The 16,258-nt window shown below is 36.2% G+C and overlaps 1 protein-coding gene across 1 annotated transcript; it reads left to right on the top strand.

Annotated features, from left to right (window-relative positions):
- The first annotated feature begins 1,529 nt into the window (after nt 1-1,529).
- On the top strand, nt 1,530-15,458 carry hacd2 (3-hydroxyacyl-CoA dehydratase 2). Its single transcript, XM_042001597.1, has 7 exons — nt 1,530-1,730; nt 3,804-3,921; nt 4,707-4,725; nt 6,712-6,800; nt 7,358-7,479; nt 11,567-11,745; nt 14,406-15,458. The coding sequence occupies exons 1-7, from the start codon at nt 1,606-1,608 to the stop codon at nt 14,486-14,488; spliced, it is 735 nt and encodes a 244-aa protein (XP_041857531.1). The 5' UTR covers nt 1,530-1,605; the 3' UTR covers nt 14,489-15,458.
- Nucleotides 15,459-16,258: the final 800 nt, after the last annotated feature.

The raw sequence follows: 16,258 nt of genomic DNA, 5'->3' as shown, positions 1-16,258 counted from the left end.
ATATCCTTGCTCAATACTGTCATCTAGTGAAGAAAAGTAATAGTTCGTCGAAAGTTTTTATTTGATCATAATTTATTACATTTTACATTATACATACATTATAGATTATGCACGCATGCATAATAAAGATATGTACTTACAATTGTGTTATTATAAGTTTAATAGATAAATATCATTAGTTGTCATTTGTGCTATAAAGCAGTCATAAACTAATTATTTCCTTCATCATTGTTTGCATATGCAAGGGGGACAATAAACATACAATGCTGATTCAAAAGCAGTTAGATAAATACTTTCTATTACATTTTAGTATTTAAATTTATCATGTTTTGCCTATCTGATAGACAAAAGACTAAAAAAACTGGATATTTAATTATATATATATATATATATATATATATATATATATATATATATATATATATATATACTAAAAATAATGCAATCGAAAAAAGATTAAATCAAGAGTCAGTCTCTGGGTTTCTGAGGAAATAATAAAATGTAATTCATAATGGGGGCCTATGAACAAATTCTTTGTCTTGTAGTCTGCCAAGATTTTATTTCAGTTATGGCTACATACTCGGTTTATACAGGACTAGTACATTAGCTAGAAACCAGAGGCAAAATTAAAATATCTTTCATTTTAAGGTGATCTAAGGTGCATTTTACCAAATGTTTTTGGTGTCATAAGTAATGGAAAAACATCATTAACAGGTTTCAATGATTAAGTATAATTACAAATACAAAGAGTCTTGTAAGTAAACGTTTTTTAGTTTTTCTCACTGTTACAATTTACTTCTGCCAATGGTATGGTAAACAGAGTATCAACCAATAAACTAAAGACTATTTTGTGATGCATTTCTTTGCATATTTCTTTGTAAACTTCGACGTGCATGTGGTAGTGGGATCAAGGATGGGTGTGCCGCAGAAAAAGTTTGGGAACCACTGGACTAAACTAACACCATGAAGCTAAAGAAACAGCAGTAGTATTAATATTTCTAAGTAATCAAACAGAAAACCTGAAAGAATGGACATCTGTTTTTCCCTTGAAAATGTATTCATTTTACTATTGGTTTTATTATACTGTATTGATTGTTGTTTTTATTTGTGAAGCAAAAGAAAAGAAAAGAAAAGAAAAGAAAATAAAGGAAAAGAAAAGAAAAGAAACGAAAAGAGCTAGGGGCTGTCTGACCCTTGGAGGTCTGTGACCAAAATGGACTCTAGAGGGCGCTCCTCTAGTAGAGGCGCTCCCTCATGAAAAGTAACAAAGACATAGTTCACAATTCAAGATAAACCCTGTCTACTAGCCCTGTCCAAATGTTTTTTTTTATTTTTTTTTTACCTCTTTTACTAATGCAGAATAATTTCTTTTACACAAATATATAGCGTTTATAAAAACGAATAAGAAATAAATGCCCCTTTCAAGATTAATACTTATGTGTGATTTTAAGAAGAAAATGTGACACAAAGCGAAGGCGGAAGTCAAGGGAAGGGGACCTCTTGTTTTAACGTTGTGCTTCCTGGTGTGGCCCCTGCTCGTTTCCTTACTCGGTGAACCAAACAGCCACCGTTGTTCGGGACCAAAGACCTTTAAGGGTTGGAGTCATGTCGGCAGCTGCTCCAGGGACCAGCAAGGCGGGCCACAGCGATGTGGGCCCGAAGAAGAAGAAAGGACCCGGTGCCCTAGCTACGGCCTACTTGGTCATTTACAACGTTGTTATGACAGCTGGGTATGTAGCGTGTTTCCTCGTGCTAACTCTGTGGTTGGACAAGCGTGTGAGTGTTTGCGTTGTTAACCAACTCAGAAATAAATATTATGCCGACACTATTTTACTAATGTTATTAAAATGCGCGTGCAATATGCAAACTTAATGCAATTATAATAATCATATAGTAACTTTGTGAATTTGCCTCAACGGTTTGAACAGATTAACGGTAGATGAGCAACAGACAACCACCTGGCGTGCACATTAATTGTGACTGACGGGTTTCTACGACGCATATTAGTGTAATATTAAGACAGATGGTTCATTGTTTGCAGTCAGTATGTTTTATGCAAATACATAACTAAATAAAGTGCGTTTCCATCGTGTATTGCCATGATAATTTGTAGAGTAATGACTGATGAGGTTTTATTAATTTATGATAAAAGGACAAACAATAATGTGTCAAATAATATGAATTGACTATTAGCCCCGAAAAGGTTGCTGTTTTTTTCTTTACCTCAACCATTTTTAAGCACCTTTAATATTAATCAAATATTACTTTAAAACTCCAAATCAAATGGTTTTGCAAATTAAACTATTTGTTCTAGATTAAATGTTTTCTGGTATTTTGTGTCGTTTTTATATTATGATATTGAAAACTAGTGTACTCATCCTGAACCTGAACCCAGGGACGTCCAACTTGACGTTCTTGCCTAATCATGCGACTTGAATGGACCAATCAGAGCAGACTTTGCTGGCAATCATTCATTAATGAAACGAGGAGATATTTTCAGTGGCGTTTGTGTGGCATTAAAATAATGTACACCAAGGAAAAATAATTATGATGCTATTAATAATAACAATAAATTAGCTAGAAAATGGATCTTTCCTAGTGTTTTTGCAATACCATATGAGTCTGTTCTTGTTTTCTAGTTTTCTTGTTTTAAAGTAGGCTAATAATAGGAAACAGATCTCTGTAGTATATCAGTCAAATATAAATTGTTCCATTACCTCAAACAAGTGGTTATCTTGAACCATAAGCTAAGAAATGTCTATCTTTTATTACTCTGATTTTGAACTGTTGCACAATTGTGTCATGGGCGTTGTTTTTGCACTGCTCCAACCAGTTAGGTCACATTTACCTCATTTAGCACCAATGGTCTTTACAGAGCTTGTTTTGTATTGAATGTGTTAAGAGTATTTGCACATTCTTGTCGTTGCTGTCATAGCTACTAAAAAGGCTGGCTCAGTTTCTGCCCCACTGGTTTTGATATTGATAATGATCACTGTCCCTGACTGAGACACAGCAGCTAATAGATTCAAGCCATGTGATTGTGAAAGCAGTTAGTCTTCTTTGTGGCACAGCCGACCTCTGTGCTGTGAGTAACTTTCTAATAATTTTTCTGTTGCATTTAATCCCTCATAATGGATAAAAATATTTCAATATAGTCATATATTCAATCTTTACACAAAATATATGGAAAATAAATCCTGTTGAGAGTGATCAAGCATATGTGATGGCTGGTTTGACTAAATGTTTAATTAGTCAGTATTATGTTATTGATGATATTCTTATATTTTGCACCTAAATTGTTTATAATTACTTGTTTTAAAGCAGCAAATATCAATGTGTTAACTGAGTAGTTTCTTTTTTTTTAAATATTCAAGTTTTTAGCAACATTTACTAGCATCCAGAATTTATTTTTTATTTGATTAGCCTCTTTTTTTTTAATTAAAGCTTTGAATTGACCAAATCAGAGAGACACCTGCCAGAAATCTTTTGCAGAAATGTGACACTCAAACCGTATTTGTTCTATTATTTTATGTTTAAACGATAGGTTTATAGGTCAGGTTATTCACACGTAAACTGGATTATATTGTCTTTCAGCTCAATAGTATGATTTACTGAGAGAAAACTATAAGAGGTCTTTATAAAGTTTACTCATCAGTCTTTTGACTCTGAACTCAAGGCTGAACTTATCTATCCCACAGACCTTTCCAGGGACACCATATGCAAGTCAGAATTATTTACTTTAGTGTACTGCACTGTACTCTACTGTACTGTAGTGTAATTTTATGTTTCCTTTTACTCTCCAGGTGGCTGGTTATAGCTGTGGGTCTGGTCCGAGCATATCTGGCAAGAGGAAGTTACCATGGGCTGTATTACTCCATAGAGAAGCCCCTGAAGTTCTTTCAAACTGGAGCTATTTTAGAGGTGATGCAAGCACCAAAGACATGGCAGTACTCACAAAACTACACACACAGTATAAAGATTTAATATGTCAGAGGCGGCTCTTATAACTAGTATCATTAAATGGTTTAGATATGCCATTGGTGGGGATATAAGTGGTTTTTATTGATAGAAAGATGCTATATCAAACTAACAAGATGTTTCATTTCTTGCTTTTGGTTATCTGTGAAGTGTTTGGTATGGCCTGTTTAAAATATCAGCCTGATAACTAAACATGCCTCACAGCACTGTGTTAAAGGCAAAGAGTCAGCAACACATTGGCTTTTTACTTTTATAATTTTCTGTAGGATTATAAGTCATAACATGAAGAAACTACAGATAAATCCCCATGTTCTTGTAAAAAAAAAAAAAAAAACCCAGTTTAAGAGTTTCAAAACTAGATGAAAAAGAATTGTTCTGTTCTGAGTGTCCTTGAACACCGACTGACACAAACATGTTGTACAGCAGCTAGAGGTGTCCCAGTGATCCCATCCAGACACACTATAACTCAGTTAGTGGACACTTTGTTTTAATGTCAGTATTTTCCGTTCATTAAACAACAGAGAAAATTTATTTGTTACTCTGCTGACTTTAACAGGGTCGGCAATTTCCAAGAGGCTTGATAAGTCACAAAAGCATGCCTTGTTGAATATCTGAGTAAACAGATTAGTTTTATTTGATAATATTAAAAATCCAAATTTTTTTTGGGGGGGGGGGCTTGTTTGTCCTCGAAAAGCATAATAAGTCATTTTTCCCATTTCTTTTTACAGATCCTGCACTGTGCTGTTGGTGAGTTTCTCTGTCACCAGTAAACAGATCGTTTAAGGAAGGGGGTCAGAAATTGCTATGCTGCTGTGGTACTGGGTCTATTATCAGGATTTGATTTATACAATTTATTTATTTATTTTTTTGTTATTCAGTTTTTTATTTATTCATAGTAAAATACAAAGAAAAGCAGCTCATTAGGTACATTATACACTGAACATAGAAGAAGATCAAGCATCCAGAGGACATATCACTGAAAGTCTAAGGAGTCCTGGTCAAGAAGGTGCAGAAGAGGAAGAGGCAACAAAAAGTTACAAACATGCATTAGCTGCGTGTCCAACAAAATAAAGAAGAATAACAAAATTATAGAAGAAATACATCAACATTATCATCCAGCTATAGTCTCACAGCCATGCTATTAATTAGTGGTGAGATGGACTATAAAATGATCCCAAAACCCCACTTCCACTGGCCCCTTACTCCTTATTCTGGGCAGCATAACCTCATACCATGTAAAACTATCTATAATTTAAATTTTCATTAGTCACAAATATTTCTCACATTTTGAAACCACAAACCTGGATGTGAATTTTAGATACTGAGTACTAATTGCAAAATATTCTAATTTAAGATTTCACCCACAGTTCTACGAAAATCAGAAAACTGCATTCACATCTTTATTTATTCATATTTAGACTCCACTGATGGTTCATGTTTTCTAATTTTAGAAATACCTGCTTTTAGCTATCATCATTATATGCTGAAAACTTTTACAAGGTTATTATTCATGACAAAGATAACGTTGATTTATCTCAGTGCTATCAGGTCTATAAAGTAACTGGATTAAATGGCTAGTAAACTGTCAGTTCCCAGTGTAGATATATTGGAAAAAAGGTTAAGGAATAGATGATGAAATAAGAAGATGGTGGCTGTATTCAGTAAAAATCAGAAGTTGTAACGGACCTGCTCCTTCAAGAAGAAATAGATTTCATTTCATTTTCATTTCATTTCATTTATTCATACACATCCATATTCACATTCACATGTTCTACACCTTTTCATATGGCTTAGCCAGGATCGTGTATAAATCAGGTCTCCTTAGGAAGCTACCTAAAGCTTATAAGCAGGAACCTGTATACATAATGACAATTTTAAGAAGAAAAAGAAGGAGAGAAAAATCATGAATCAAGAAATAGATGGTGTGTACCTTTTATTTTCAATGATAGTTTAAGGAGGGTCAGCACTTTTTCAAGTTATGTACAACGATTTTTATCAAAGTACCGTAATTTTATTACAAAGATTGCCAAAATCTGGTTTTAAAAAAATCACAATTGAGAGTGCTGCGGTTGACATTTCATCCTGAATTTAAATGATTGCACTTTTAAGACTGCATTTGCACATGTAACTCAGATATTTACAGACTTATAAAGTCTCCTTGTATTTGTAATGTTTGAGATGCTGACGAGGTCTGGAGACTGTTGGCTTTGGTGGTGTTAAAGTGATGAGGAGAGGCCAGCTTTCACCTGGATGCTGCACTGAAGTCCTTTTTCTCTGTAGTGGAGGATTTGAAGCTAAAGCTAGCTGACCTTAGCTGCTGTCTACTCACAGCACACAAATCGATATGACCACAGCTCAAGGTTCCTCTCTGGTGGCCAGTAGAAGATACTGCATCATCTTCTCACTAGTTTTGGTTTGAGGGCTCGCACAGTGGCTCATCAGTTAACAGTGAATCCCACAAGTGTCACATATATTTACCTTTTGATATTACACATATTAGATTTGAGATGCAAATTCAGGTCCAACATTAGCTTTTTCTTGGATCCATAAATAAAATTGTGTCCCACATGTTAAATGTGATAACTAGCAAGTTATTATTTTGATGTAAATTAAAATATGCAGGTGGTCTTGCCCCCAAAATGTCCCAGAAAAACTGTGTTGAACAAACACTGATCTATAAATGAAAACCAGTTTTCATCCATTTTGATGTTTGTCTTCTGTGTTGTCACCCAGGAATCGTACCATCCTCCGTGGTCTTGACTGGATTCCAGGTTATGTCCCGGGTCTTCCTCACCTGGGCCGTCACTCACAGTGTTAGAGAGGTATAAGCAGTTTACATGTGCTTGCACCACACTTTAACATGGGAATAAAATTTGTCTTTAATAAAATTAGTGTTATTTGTAAATAGTTGCTTACATTCATGTGCAAAAGTGACCAGCTGATGTACTGTTTGCCCTGTTCATAGATTGGAGAGGAGTAAAAGTGTAAGTAACATTAGATGATCTTGTTGAGGATGCAGGAATGAATCTACTAAATTTCAGCGTTGCAAATAATATGTAGTTAATTTCTGAACTTCTGTTTCCTCTGTGTCTTTGTGGTACTGACATTTTCTCTGAAAACGTTTTCTTTCTGTCTCAAGTTAGTGCTTGTCAAAAGAGCATTTAGATTCAGATACCGATACGAAGTGTGCTTTCTGTTTTAACACCATATTTGCATTTGTTTTAACTTAATATCTGAGGATGATGTCCATAAGCCTGCAGTGTGATCTGACCTCTAAGCATCTGAAACAAACGCATGATTCTGTGATGAAAACCCGAGGAGCAAGACCTTGCTCCCCTGTCCTGTCTCCCAGCATCTTTTTGTGATTTTGTCTGTGCAGGTACAAAGTGAAGACAGTGTGCTGCTGTTTGTCACAGCCTGGACAATCACAGAGATCATCCGCTACTCTTTCTACACTTTCAGCCTTCTCAATCACTTACCATACCTCATCAAGTGGGCAAGGTAGGAAAGCAGGAGATATTCATAAAAAGTCTGCAGCTGAAAAACACGATTAATCTTAAAATTTATTGACTATTATAAAAAAAAAAACTTTCCTACTTATAGTTTCTATAAAACAGTCAGTGGAGTGCTTTTTGCTTCTGCATATTTCCAGCTTTGATTGGTCAGCCCCCCCCCTACCTGAGCAGGTATCTCTCCCATTCTGTTTCAGCTCTGTTGAGCGGAACAATTAGAGAAAGCTTAAAGATTTATGTAAAACTAGTACGCCTGATGGCTAGTTCAACTTTGATCTCAAGCACTAGGACCAACGGTCAAGGCACCTTGCTGACATGGTTTGCTTGTACAACGATCATATCTGCGGCCTTGGCCTGCATCTGCACTGCAGGGACCTGCAGAACAATAAACCATAATGCTTTATTCTGTCACTTGCCTTGGACACTTTTCCTTACAGGAGACACGTTTTAAAGTATACGTAAAACTTCCTTAAAATGCTCCAAACACAAGTCAAATCATAACTAAATTTCGTAACTAAATCTCAAATAAATGCAGGGGACACCATGACAACCCACATGTGATGTTTCTGGCTCCACAGCCACAAAACTCTATCCAACCCATGAGATACAAGCATCAAATGAAAACAGACTCCACAGAATCTAACCATGTGCTTTACAGCTCTATACACCAAAAGCATTAGAGAGATAAAAAACAGAAGAGAGCGATAGAAACCTAATAAACAGCAGCAGCAGAAACCATGTAGCCAGAAGATGGTACAGGAGACACGTTTTAAAGTTTGTATACCTTAAAATCTTTATACGCCTGATACTGCTTTTACATTGTAAACTTGATTAGTTGCATTAGTAGGGTGTCTAACTACACACCCTACTTTTTGTGTAACTGCAAGGATTGGGGTGATCAGTGGGCGGAGAGTGGGTAGGTCGGGATACACAGGCAGAAATGATTGACAGACAGCAGCTCGGCTCACTGGCAAGATGCAAAGCAAGATTCACAAAGCAGCTACGCCACAGAGCGGTCTATGAGGTGTCAGACTTTTCCCCTCCTGAATCTCCTCAGCGCTGACCTGTCAGCAGCTCCAGCAGCTCTGCAAAACTGTGGCGACTCGCGGCAGGTTGTGGCAGCTGCAGGAAGTGCCGCTGTAAGTTGCTCTCCTTAGATGAGGATCAGCAGGTAAAGAATAAAGTCCAGTGTTACTTTTACACCCCTCAAAAGCACAAATTCTTCCTATTGCAGGGATATTTAATCAGAAACCCTGTGAAAGAATAGAAGTCTGAAACTAGCAAATCTACACCATAAGCTCACATCCATTCATATGCGTTGGTGTGCATGTTTTTCTATGCCTGCAAGGCGAAGACCCATCTGTTTGCATCTGCAGGGAGGGACTGTAGGATTTTAAAAATTTTGACATGACGTAGATAACCTCTCTATGTCACGGAAAAATAACCTGGCTTTGCCTTGTAGAGGGCGTTATGAGCTATTTTCTACACAAAATCCCGTTTTTAAAATAAACAAAAGAAAAAAACTAATTTTATCAACAGTATGTGATTTTCATCACAATTAAGTAATTCTGTTTTGTTTAAGCTCAAAAAACACATTTTTGGGTGCACTACCACTTTAATAACACTCATAATACTATAGTGATGAAAAAGGTGAGGTTTCTTTATGATTGTTTTGTGACACAATTAGATTAAATAAAAATAATGCAATTCTACACTTTGATTCACTCTGTTGAAATTCTTACTTCAGAAGCACAGATTAGATATTTGGCAAAGATAACAAACCCAGAACTTGGGCTGTCTTTTAAAAAAAATATTCAGCATCTCTCATCTGGCTATTGTGATTTTTCTGCATCCACATCCCAGGCAACAGTTGTTAGGTGCCTCTATCCCCGCAGTCTTTGTTGCTAGGTAGCAAATGAGACTGCTTCTATATTGGTATTCAACTTTCAGTTTGAATTGCACCCTGAGAGACAGAAGAATTGGTTGTGCATCTGTGGGAAAGACAGTGAAGATTGAGATTTAGTTGCAGGGCTTGGAGTGTTAGTTAAAGAAGAGGCTGAAGTTTTCTTGTTTTTACTTTGATGTTCACTCCCTCTGAAGAAAAAGGAGCTGAGTATCTCTCATTTAATTTAATCCATCTGCTTCCTTTTTTCTCGTATGGTCTGATCGCTTAATAGTTTATTAATTAAAAATTTGTAAGCAAGCAAAGGCAGTTGTGCATCCTTTTTATTTAGGTTTTTGAAAGGTCACGGCATATTTATCATGGTATTTGGTCTGTTCTTTGGTTTTAGCCTCTTCACTATATTTAGATTCCCTCTGCAGCTTTCTTTTTTTTTTTGTCAGTGTTCAGTATATACTGGAATCCATGCCTACTAGAATAACTCCTGTCAGAGCCTGAGCACATCCTCAGACTTTCCTCATATCTTTCAACTATAAAACCATCTCTGGTATCGCTGCCCTTGGCAACAAGTATTTATTTGCCTCTGCTGCACATAATTTTTTTTAAAACAATTCATATCCAAGCCATAAATGCTGTGCCTCTCGTTATACCACTCTAATTATTGTTTCTATTGACATTTTCAAGTAAGATGCATTAATTCTTTGTCTAAACCTTACATAAATCCACATCTATATCTTGTGTATTTATGTTTTGTTGCTTATAATAGTGATGCCGCCTACGTCTTAAAGGGGTGTTCCGATGCCATTTTTTTCTGTCCGATACCGATTCCGATACCTGGGGTTTAGGTGTCTGCCGATACAGAGTACCGCTCTGATACCAGTGTTATTTTATTAAGAGGTCTCTAAATTCTGTTTCATTCTTCAGCTTCACGTGACAGTGACATGAATCTGGTTGACATGAGACTAATAAATTTTGTTTTTGCGTCCAATAACAATACTTTGGGTTAAATATAAGATGAACCATGAACCGGTAGTTTCCTCCTTCTCAGATAAATAATAAAAAAGAGCAACAAGAAAGACGGTGCTAGCACCAGAGAAGCCGATCAGCTGATCATCGACAGCCGGTCACGGAGCAACAGGAGAGAGAGGAGGAGTAGAAGCGGAGGAGGAGAAGGCATATTGGTACAGACCTGCAGGAAACATTTTTTTCTTTTCTTTTTTTTCTTTAAATGAAAGAGTGCGAGCGTTGAACCCTCTCACCAGGAAAAGTGCGGGGGATGAGGGAGCGTTAATTCCAGTTAAAATATTAATGCAATTAAATACATAAATTAGTAACTGCTGTTAATGTGTTATTTTTGACAGCCTTAATATTTATTTATATAATTCATGTTTTATTAACACGTGAAATCCATGATGGCCACAGAACTGTTTTAATTATTGAGTAAATAAACTCGGATCAAAGAGTTTCTTTTAAAAACTATCTTGAAATTGGACGTACAGCGAACGTTTTCCACAAAGAACGGGCTGTTAATCCAGGACAATAAATTCTAAGACGTTGTTTGTTATTGTGGTGGCTTTCTGGCTTTCTTCTGTAAATTCCTCATGTTTTTTAAAAGCCAATGTTATTGCTATGGTTTGTTGTGCATTTCCTTTAAGGCAACAAATTCGTGCTCTTTCACGTGATTTCAACCAAAATGCTTAATAAAGTTGCTGGTGGTAAATTTGGCAGCATTCATGTCGCCTCTGGAAACTTCAGCCCTGCAGAATTTGCATGTCACTGTTTTGCTTGCGGGATTATCTAATGAGTAATGATGCCAAATTACTAACATACCATTAATGCTAAATGTTAGCACAACAGTGACTCACGTGCAGCTGCTTCTCCGCCTACCGACTCAAAACAACGGTCACGCAGGAATGCGTAACTTCCTGTGTCTGTGTGTGCTTGTGTTGGGCAGGAAACAAAGAATTATGATTCCATTTCCATGGTATCGGATGGTGTTTAGACAGAAATACTCACAGATACAGATCCCTTTACTTTTGGTAGGATCGGCAAGTATTTAGAATGCTAGTATTGGTATCGGCCCATCCCTAACGTCTTCACCCCCTGTTGCAGAAACTCAAAATCAGAAGGCTTTAACACCACTTTTTCTTCTCTGTGTCAAATCTGTGTGGTGCAGGTACACCTTTTTCATCGTGCTGTATCCCATGGGCGTGACGGGGGAACTGCTGACTATCTATGCAGCACTGCCATATGTGCAGAAGACCGGCTTGTACTCTGTCACCCTTCCCAACAAGTACAACTTCTCTTTTGACTACTACTCCTTCCTCATCCTCGTCATGATCTCCTACATTCCTCGTAAGTCAAGCAGATTTTTCTTGCCTTGCTGTATTGAATTTAAGATGAGCACAGCAAGGAAGCAACTGTGTGGAGTTTGCTCTTCTTGGAGCTGTGTGGGGTTTCTTCCTCTATAGTCCAGTGACATACATTTTAAATAAATGTATGAATTTGACCTTTGAAAAATCCGTTCAGGGTCTATCTTATCTGTTTGTTAGAGTCATCTGGGATGGGTTTATCCTTAGTTGAATAAAGCAGGTATAGTTAATGCTGTAGATGGATGGATGGAGTGGCTGTAATTAAAAAACTTGGCTGCTATTCGGCGAGAAGCAGGGTAAACTCTCTACCCTGGACAGGTTGCCAGGTCATCACAGGGCCAACACAGAAACAAACAACCACTCAGGCTCACACTCATTCCTAAGGATAATTTAGGAATGCCAATTAACCTTAAAAGCATGTTTTTGGACTGTGGGAGAAAGCCAGGTAGAACAGGGGAGAGTGCAAACTCTCCTTAAGAATCTACTCCAGAACCCTAAAACCACGAGCAAAACATTTTAACTTCTACAGACACGTCTTTGCCACCTCTTGGGGCACTTTTGGCCATTTTCCTGTTGACTTTTTACATGTAAATATAACATTTTTAGTTGGCATAAGCTGTAAAATTCTACATTAGGAATTAAAATACATGTACTGGTGCCACCTGAAGTAATCCTTTCTGTTAAAATATTTTTGTTCATAACTATTATATCAAAGATATGATAATAAGAAAATACTACCATGGTTTTATTTTCACTACAATTTCTTGCAAAATTATGCATTCAGTTTCCATGTGTTTATAAATGTAGAATCTATTAAAATTTAATGAAACACTGACATTAATGTCAGCCTTACAAAACTCATAATGGTCAGAAATGTGTCATTATGATACAACTGAGCTTCCAAAAGGGCTGTAATGCTGTATAAAATGTCAATTTAAAAACTGAAAGTAATGATTTGCAAATCTTATAATGTATTACTAAATTCACAGCTAACATAAGATCTGAGTGCTGACAACAAGCCAGGGCTCTTTAGTGCAGACAATGCAGCACTTTGCTTTCTAAAAAAATAAAATAATTTCCAGTGTTTATTTGAAATTTTGACCACAGGACAGTTTTCCACTTTATCTCAGACCATTTTAAATGTGTGCTGGCCCTGAAAAGATTGTGTTTCTGGATTATGTTCACGTATGGTTTCTTTTTTTTTTTTTACATTTATTAAAACCTGCTTTTTAGATGGCAAATTGTACTTAGAAAATTTCTGGAAACTTTTCTGAGTCCATGCAGTGATTATCATGACATAATTATACTTCTTTTAGTGTAGTCCCACCTGAGATCCCAAAGGTCACGATGAAACACTCAGTACTAGGGCTGGGAAATTAATCGATAAAAAACGATAAATCAGATTTTCCATTTCTGGTGATTTTTTTTTTTTTTTTTTTTTTTAAATAAAAATCTGGATTTTTTTCCTTAGTTAGTTAGCAGTAGACTTAGCCCTCTTTCCACACCTGAACGGTGTTTGTGTGACAGATTTACAGTGAGGTGAGTCTTCACCCACGCCAGGGATTTAGCTGTGCGTATAACTGCAGTGAGAAACGCTTCTCTCTACGAGATGCAGAAGTCATCTTTAGCCCACTAACTGTTGTAAAACCAACATCAGGGGAATTATTTCTGCAGTGGATGCAGCTGTGTTACATATTTCTATGCAAGATATGAAGTCATTTATACGGTGGAAAAGTTATGACATTATTTTCTTTCTTTTAGCTGGCATTCATTCATATAAATAAATAAATGTTTTAATAAGTTTATTTATGTCTTTTGAAAAGAAAAGAAAAAAATATATTACAATCAGAAATTGGAATTGGTTAGAAAAATTTTATTTTTAGGCCATATTGCCCAGCCCTACTCAGTACCAATTTTGAGGGTATTAAATTCTGTAGATGTCCTTTTTTTTAACTTCTGAGTGACTCTGCCTCCCTTTTAAACCCATTCACCTCACCTGTTTCCACATGGATGGATGGATGGATGGATGGAAGCTTCATTCATCCCAGTTTGTACAGCAGCTCACAATTTTACACATATTTACAGTAAAATAAGTAAATATAATGTATAATAGTTTCCCATTATAGGTTATGAGTAACATGAGACAGTCTAATGGCTACACGTACAAAGGATCTCCTGAATCTCAGTCCTGCAGCACACTGCAAATTTAACTTTTATTTAAGTTTAACTTTATTTAGTTTCATCTTTAATGAACCTGATTAGCTGCAACATGTTCCCTCAGCTGTTTGTTTTTAGTATCACAAACATTTCCAGCCTTTTGTTGCCCCACATCTATTTTCAGATGTGGTGCAGCCATCAAATTCAAGATTAGCTAATATGTCAACTTTTAATGATTTCTGTGTTTTTTGTGAATGAAATGTTTTGCCTTCTGCTATTATTTATATTAAATACAGCATCCTAACTTTTGGAACTGAGATGAAAAAGATTGTCGTTTCACTGAGTGAAGGATTCTGTTTTTTCAATCATTATATAGTTAATGATCATATATCTGTACAATTTTAGACTGTAAAATATTAGACAAATGTGGTTATGTGCTTGACTACTTTATAGTAATTCTAATTACTTCCTGTGCCTTTCCATCAGTCTTTCCCCAGCTTTACTTCCACATGATACGACAGAGGAAGAAGGTGCTGGGCCACGTAGAGGACTACAGCAAAGTGGAGTGAGCTCAGCACAACAACTTGATTCAACCGCAAACCAAAACATCCCACAAACGAGGAACAAAACAATGTCTGCTTATTAAAACACTACGCCCCACCAGTTGTCAGACTACCTGACCTGGCTGACGATCCAATTATCAAGCAACATTAACTTTTACAGTTGTTCACGTGGGTTGTACAGAAATTCTGGATGAGCTTTTTTTTTTAAATTTATGAACAAATTGTGATCGCTCTTGTTAAGTCAAGAAACTTGCAGCTCTAAAAAACAACAACTAAAAAAACTAGCTTGGATACAGTTAGGTTTTTCCGTGTTGACCAGACCTCTGTCACAGCAAATCTGAACCGAATGAAACACTAATAAAGCTGATGATGTTAGATTATACAGCACTATAGAAAAGAATAGAAAAAGTTCCTCGCCTCCCTGTGACTCGTCTTTTTATCTCTTTTAAGAAGCAGGTTTGCTTTAGACTACTATGATATAGAAAATTAATGTGAGGTCTAGCACTGAAAGTAGGTTTTCATGTCTCGGTTGGTACAAACTGTGATCCATACTTCTGCTTTTTTTTGTTTCTTTAATTTATTCAACAGTTTGATTACATTCCACATTTAATTCAATAAACATTTTCCATTCCATACTTGCATGCTCAGTTTCTTTCTCTTAGATGTTGTTTATTTGGTGTTTGCTTGGTTGTAGTTCTGACATCTGTCTGCATTGCTTTGCTAGTTATTATTTGTCATGTTTATTCTCTCCCAGCAATGATGGTGAGTTGTCGTTTCATTGTCTCACAGTTTGTTCAGTTAGTTTACTCACATGAGATGAGCCACATTTTATTCTTCGCAACCCTCTAAGTGAGTCAACATCCCTTTGATCTTAATGTTTTTTTAATACGCTAAATTTTTAAAATTTTTTTAAGACCCCAAAGTTTTCATCCCGTCTCAGCTTGAGTAAAGAAAATGTGGGACTACTTAGCAAAAACAAACAAAAAAACAGCACAACGTGTAGTAGCAAGTTTTCAGGTGAAATAAGCTTAGTTACAAACCTGCATTGTAGCCTAAATATTTGTTGGATGTTGAATCATATGGATTCATATTTGGAGTGAAATGACTGAAGTTTGGTGTTTAAAGTTGGCTGGTCGCGATTTTATATCCGGGTTTGGGAGCTGAGCTGCTAAGTGATGAGCTTCTGTCGTGGAACAAATTTAGCTTTGTGACATTCTGGAGTTTCAACCCTGAATGTTTGTTTTGTGTTGGGCTCAGCTGCTGCAGCCTCCTCACATTTTATCTTCTAGTTAAAACTTAATACAAGGTGAACAGAAGCAAGATTTTTGGTTTAATTTTTAAATGGCCTGTTAAACTAAATTGGTAAAAATAGTGACAATGTAATTAACAGCAGCAGAACAACAGCAAAAACGTTAAGAGCCTTTCTTTCCAGAATCAATTCCAGTAGCTTTGGATTGGTTTTAGCCTCCCTCTTATATATGGTTTTGAAAAAGAAAACATCTCATGCAATGTAGAACTGATAAGTGAACATGAGTTACAGCTGTTTTACTTTTCTCATGAAAAGAGTTCCCTCGGGTCCATTATATAGGTTAAAGGTTGCTACTCTGGTCTATTTAATGAGATGTTAGTATTATTTTTTATTTTTAGTTTCTTTGAAAAAATAATCTAGGCATCACAAACATATTGCTGGTCTGTAGATGTAAAAACATGTCAAGATTCTCCTTAGCTAATGCAAATGCTTTTCTTTAGCAGTAAAAAAGTGGATTTTCTGACCCA

The sequence above is a fragment of the Melanotaenia boesemani genome, chromosome 12 (genome assembly GCF_017639745.1).
Source record: "Melanotaenia boesemani isolate fMelBoe1 chromosome 12, fMelBoe1.pri, whole genome shotgun sequence".
NCBI lineage: Eukaryota > Metazoa > Chordata > Actinopteri > Atheriniformes > Melanotaeniidae > Melanotaenia > Melanotaenia boesemani.
The sequence above is the reverse complement of the archived record's forward strand: the minus strand, read 5'-3'. Positions and strand labels throughout refer to the sequence as shown.

What these genes read in the sequence shown, in the direction of transcription:
- hacd2 (XM_042001597.1), top strand. Translation starts at nt 1,606, where the DNA reads ATGTCGGCAGCTGCTCCAGGGACCAGCAAGGCGGGCCACAGCGATGTG. An exon ending in TCACTCACAGTGTTAGAGAG is followed by an intron (nt 6,801 to 7,357) that starts GTATAAGCAGTT and finishes TTGTCTGTGCAG; the next exon opens with GTACAAAGTGAAGACAGTGT. An exon ending in CATGATCTCCTACATTCCTC is followed by an intron (nt 11,746 to 14,405) that starts GTAAGTCAAGCA and finishes CCTTTCCATCAG; the next exon opens with TCTTTCCCCAGCTTTACTTC.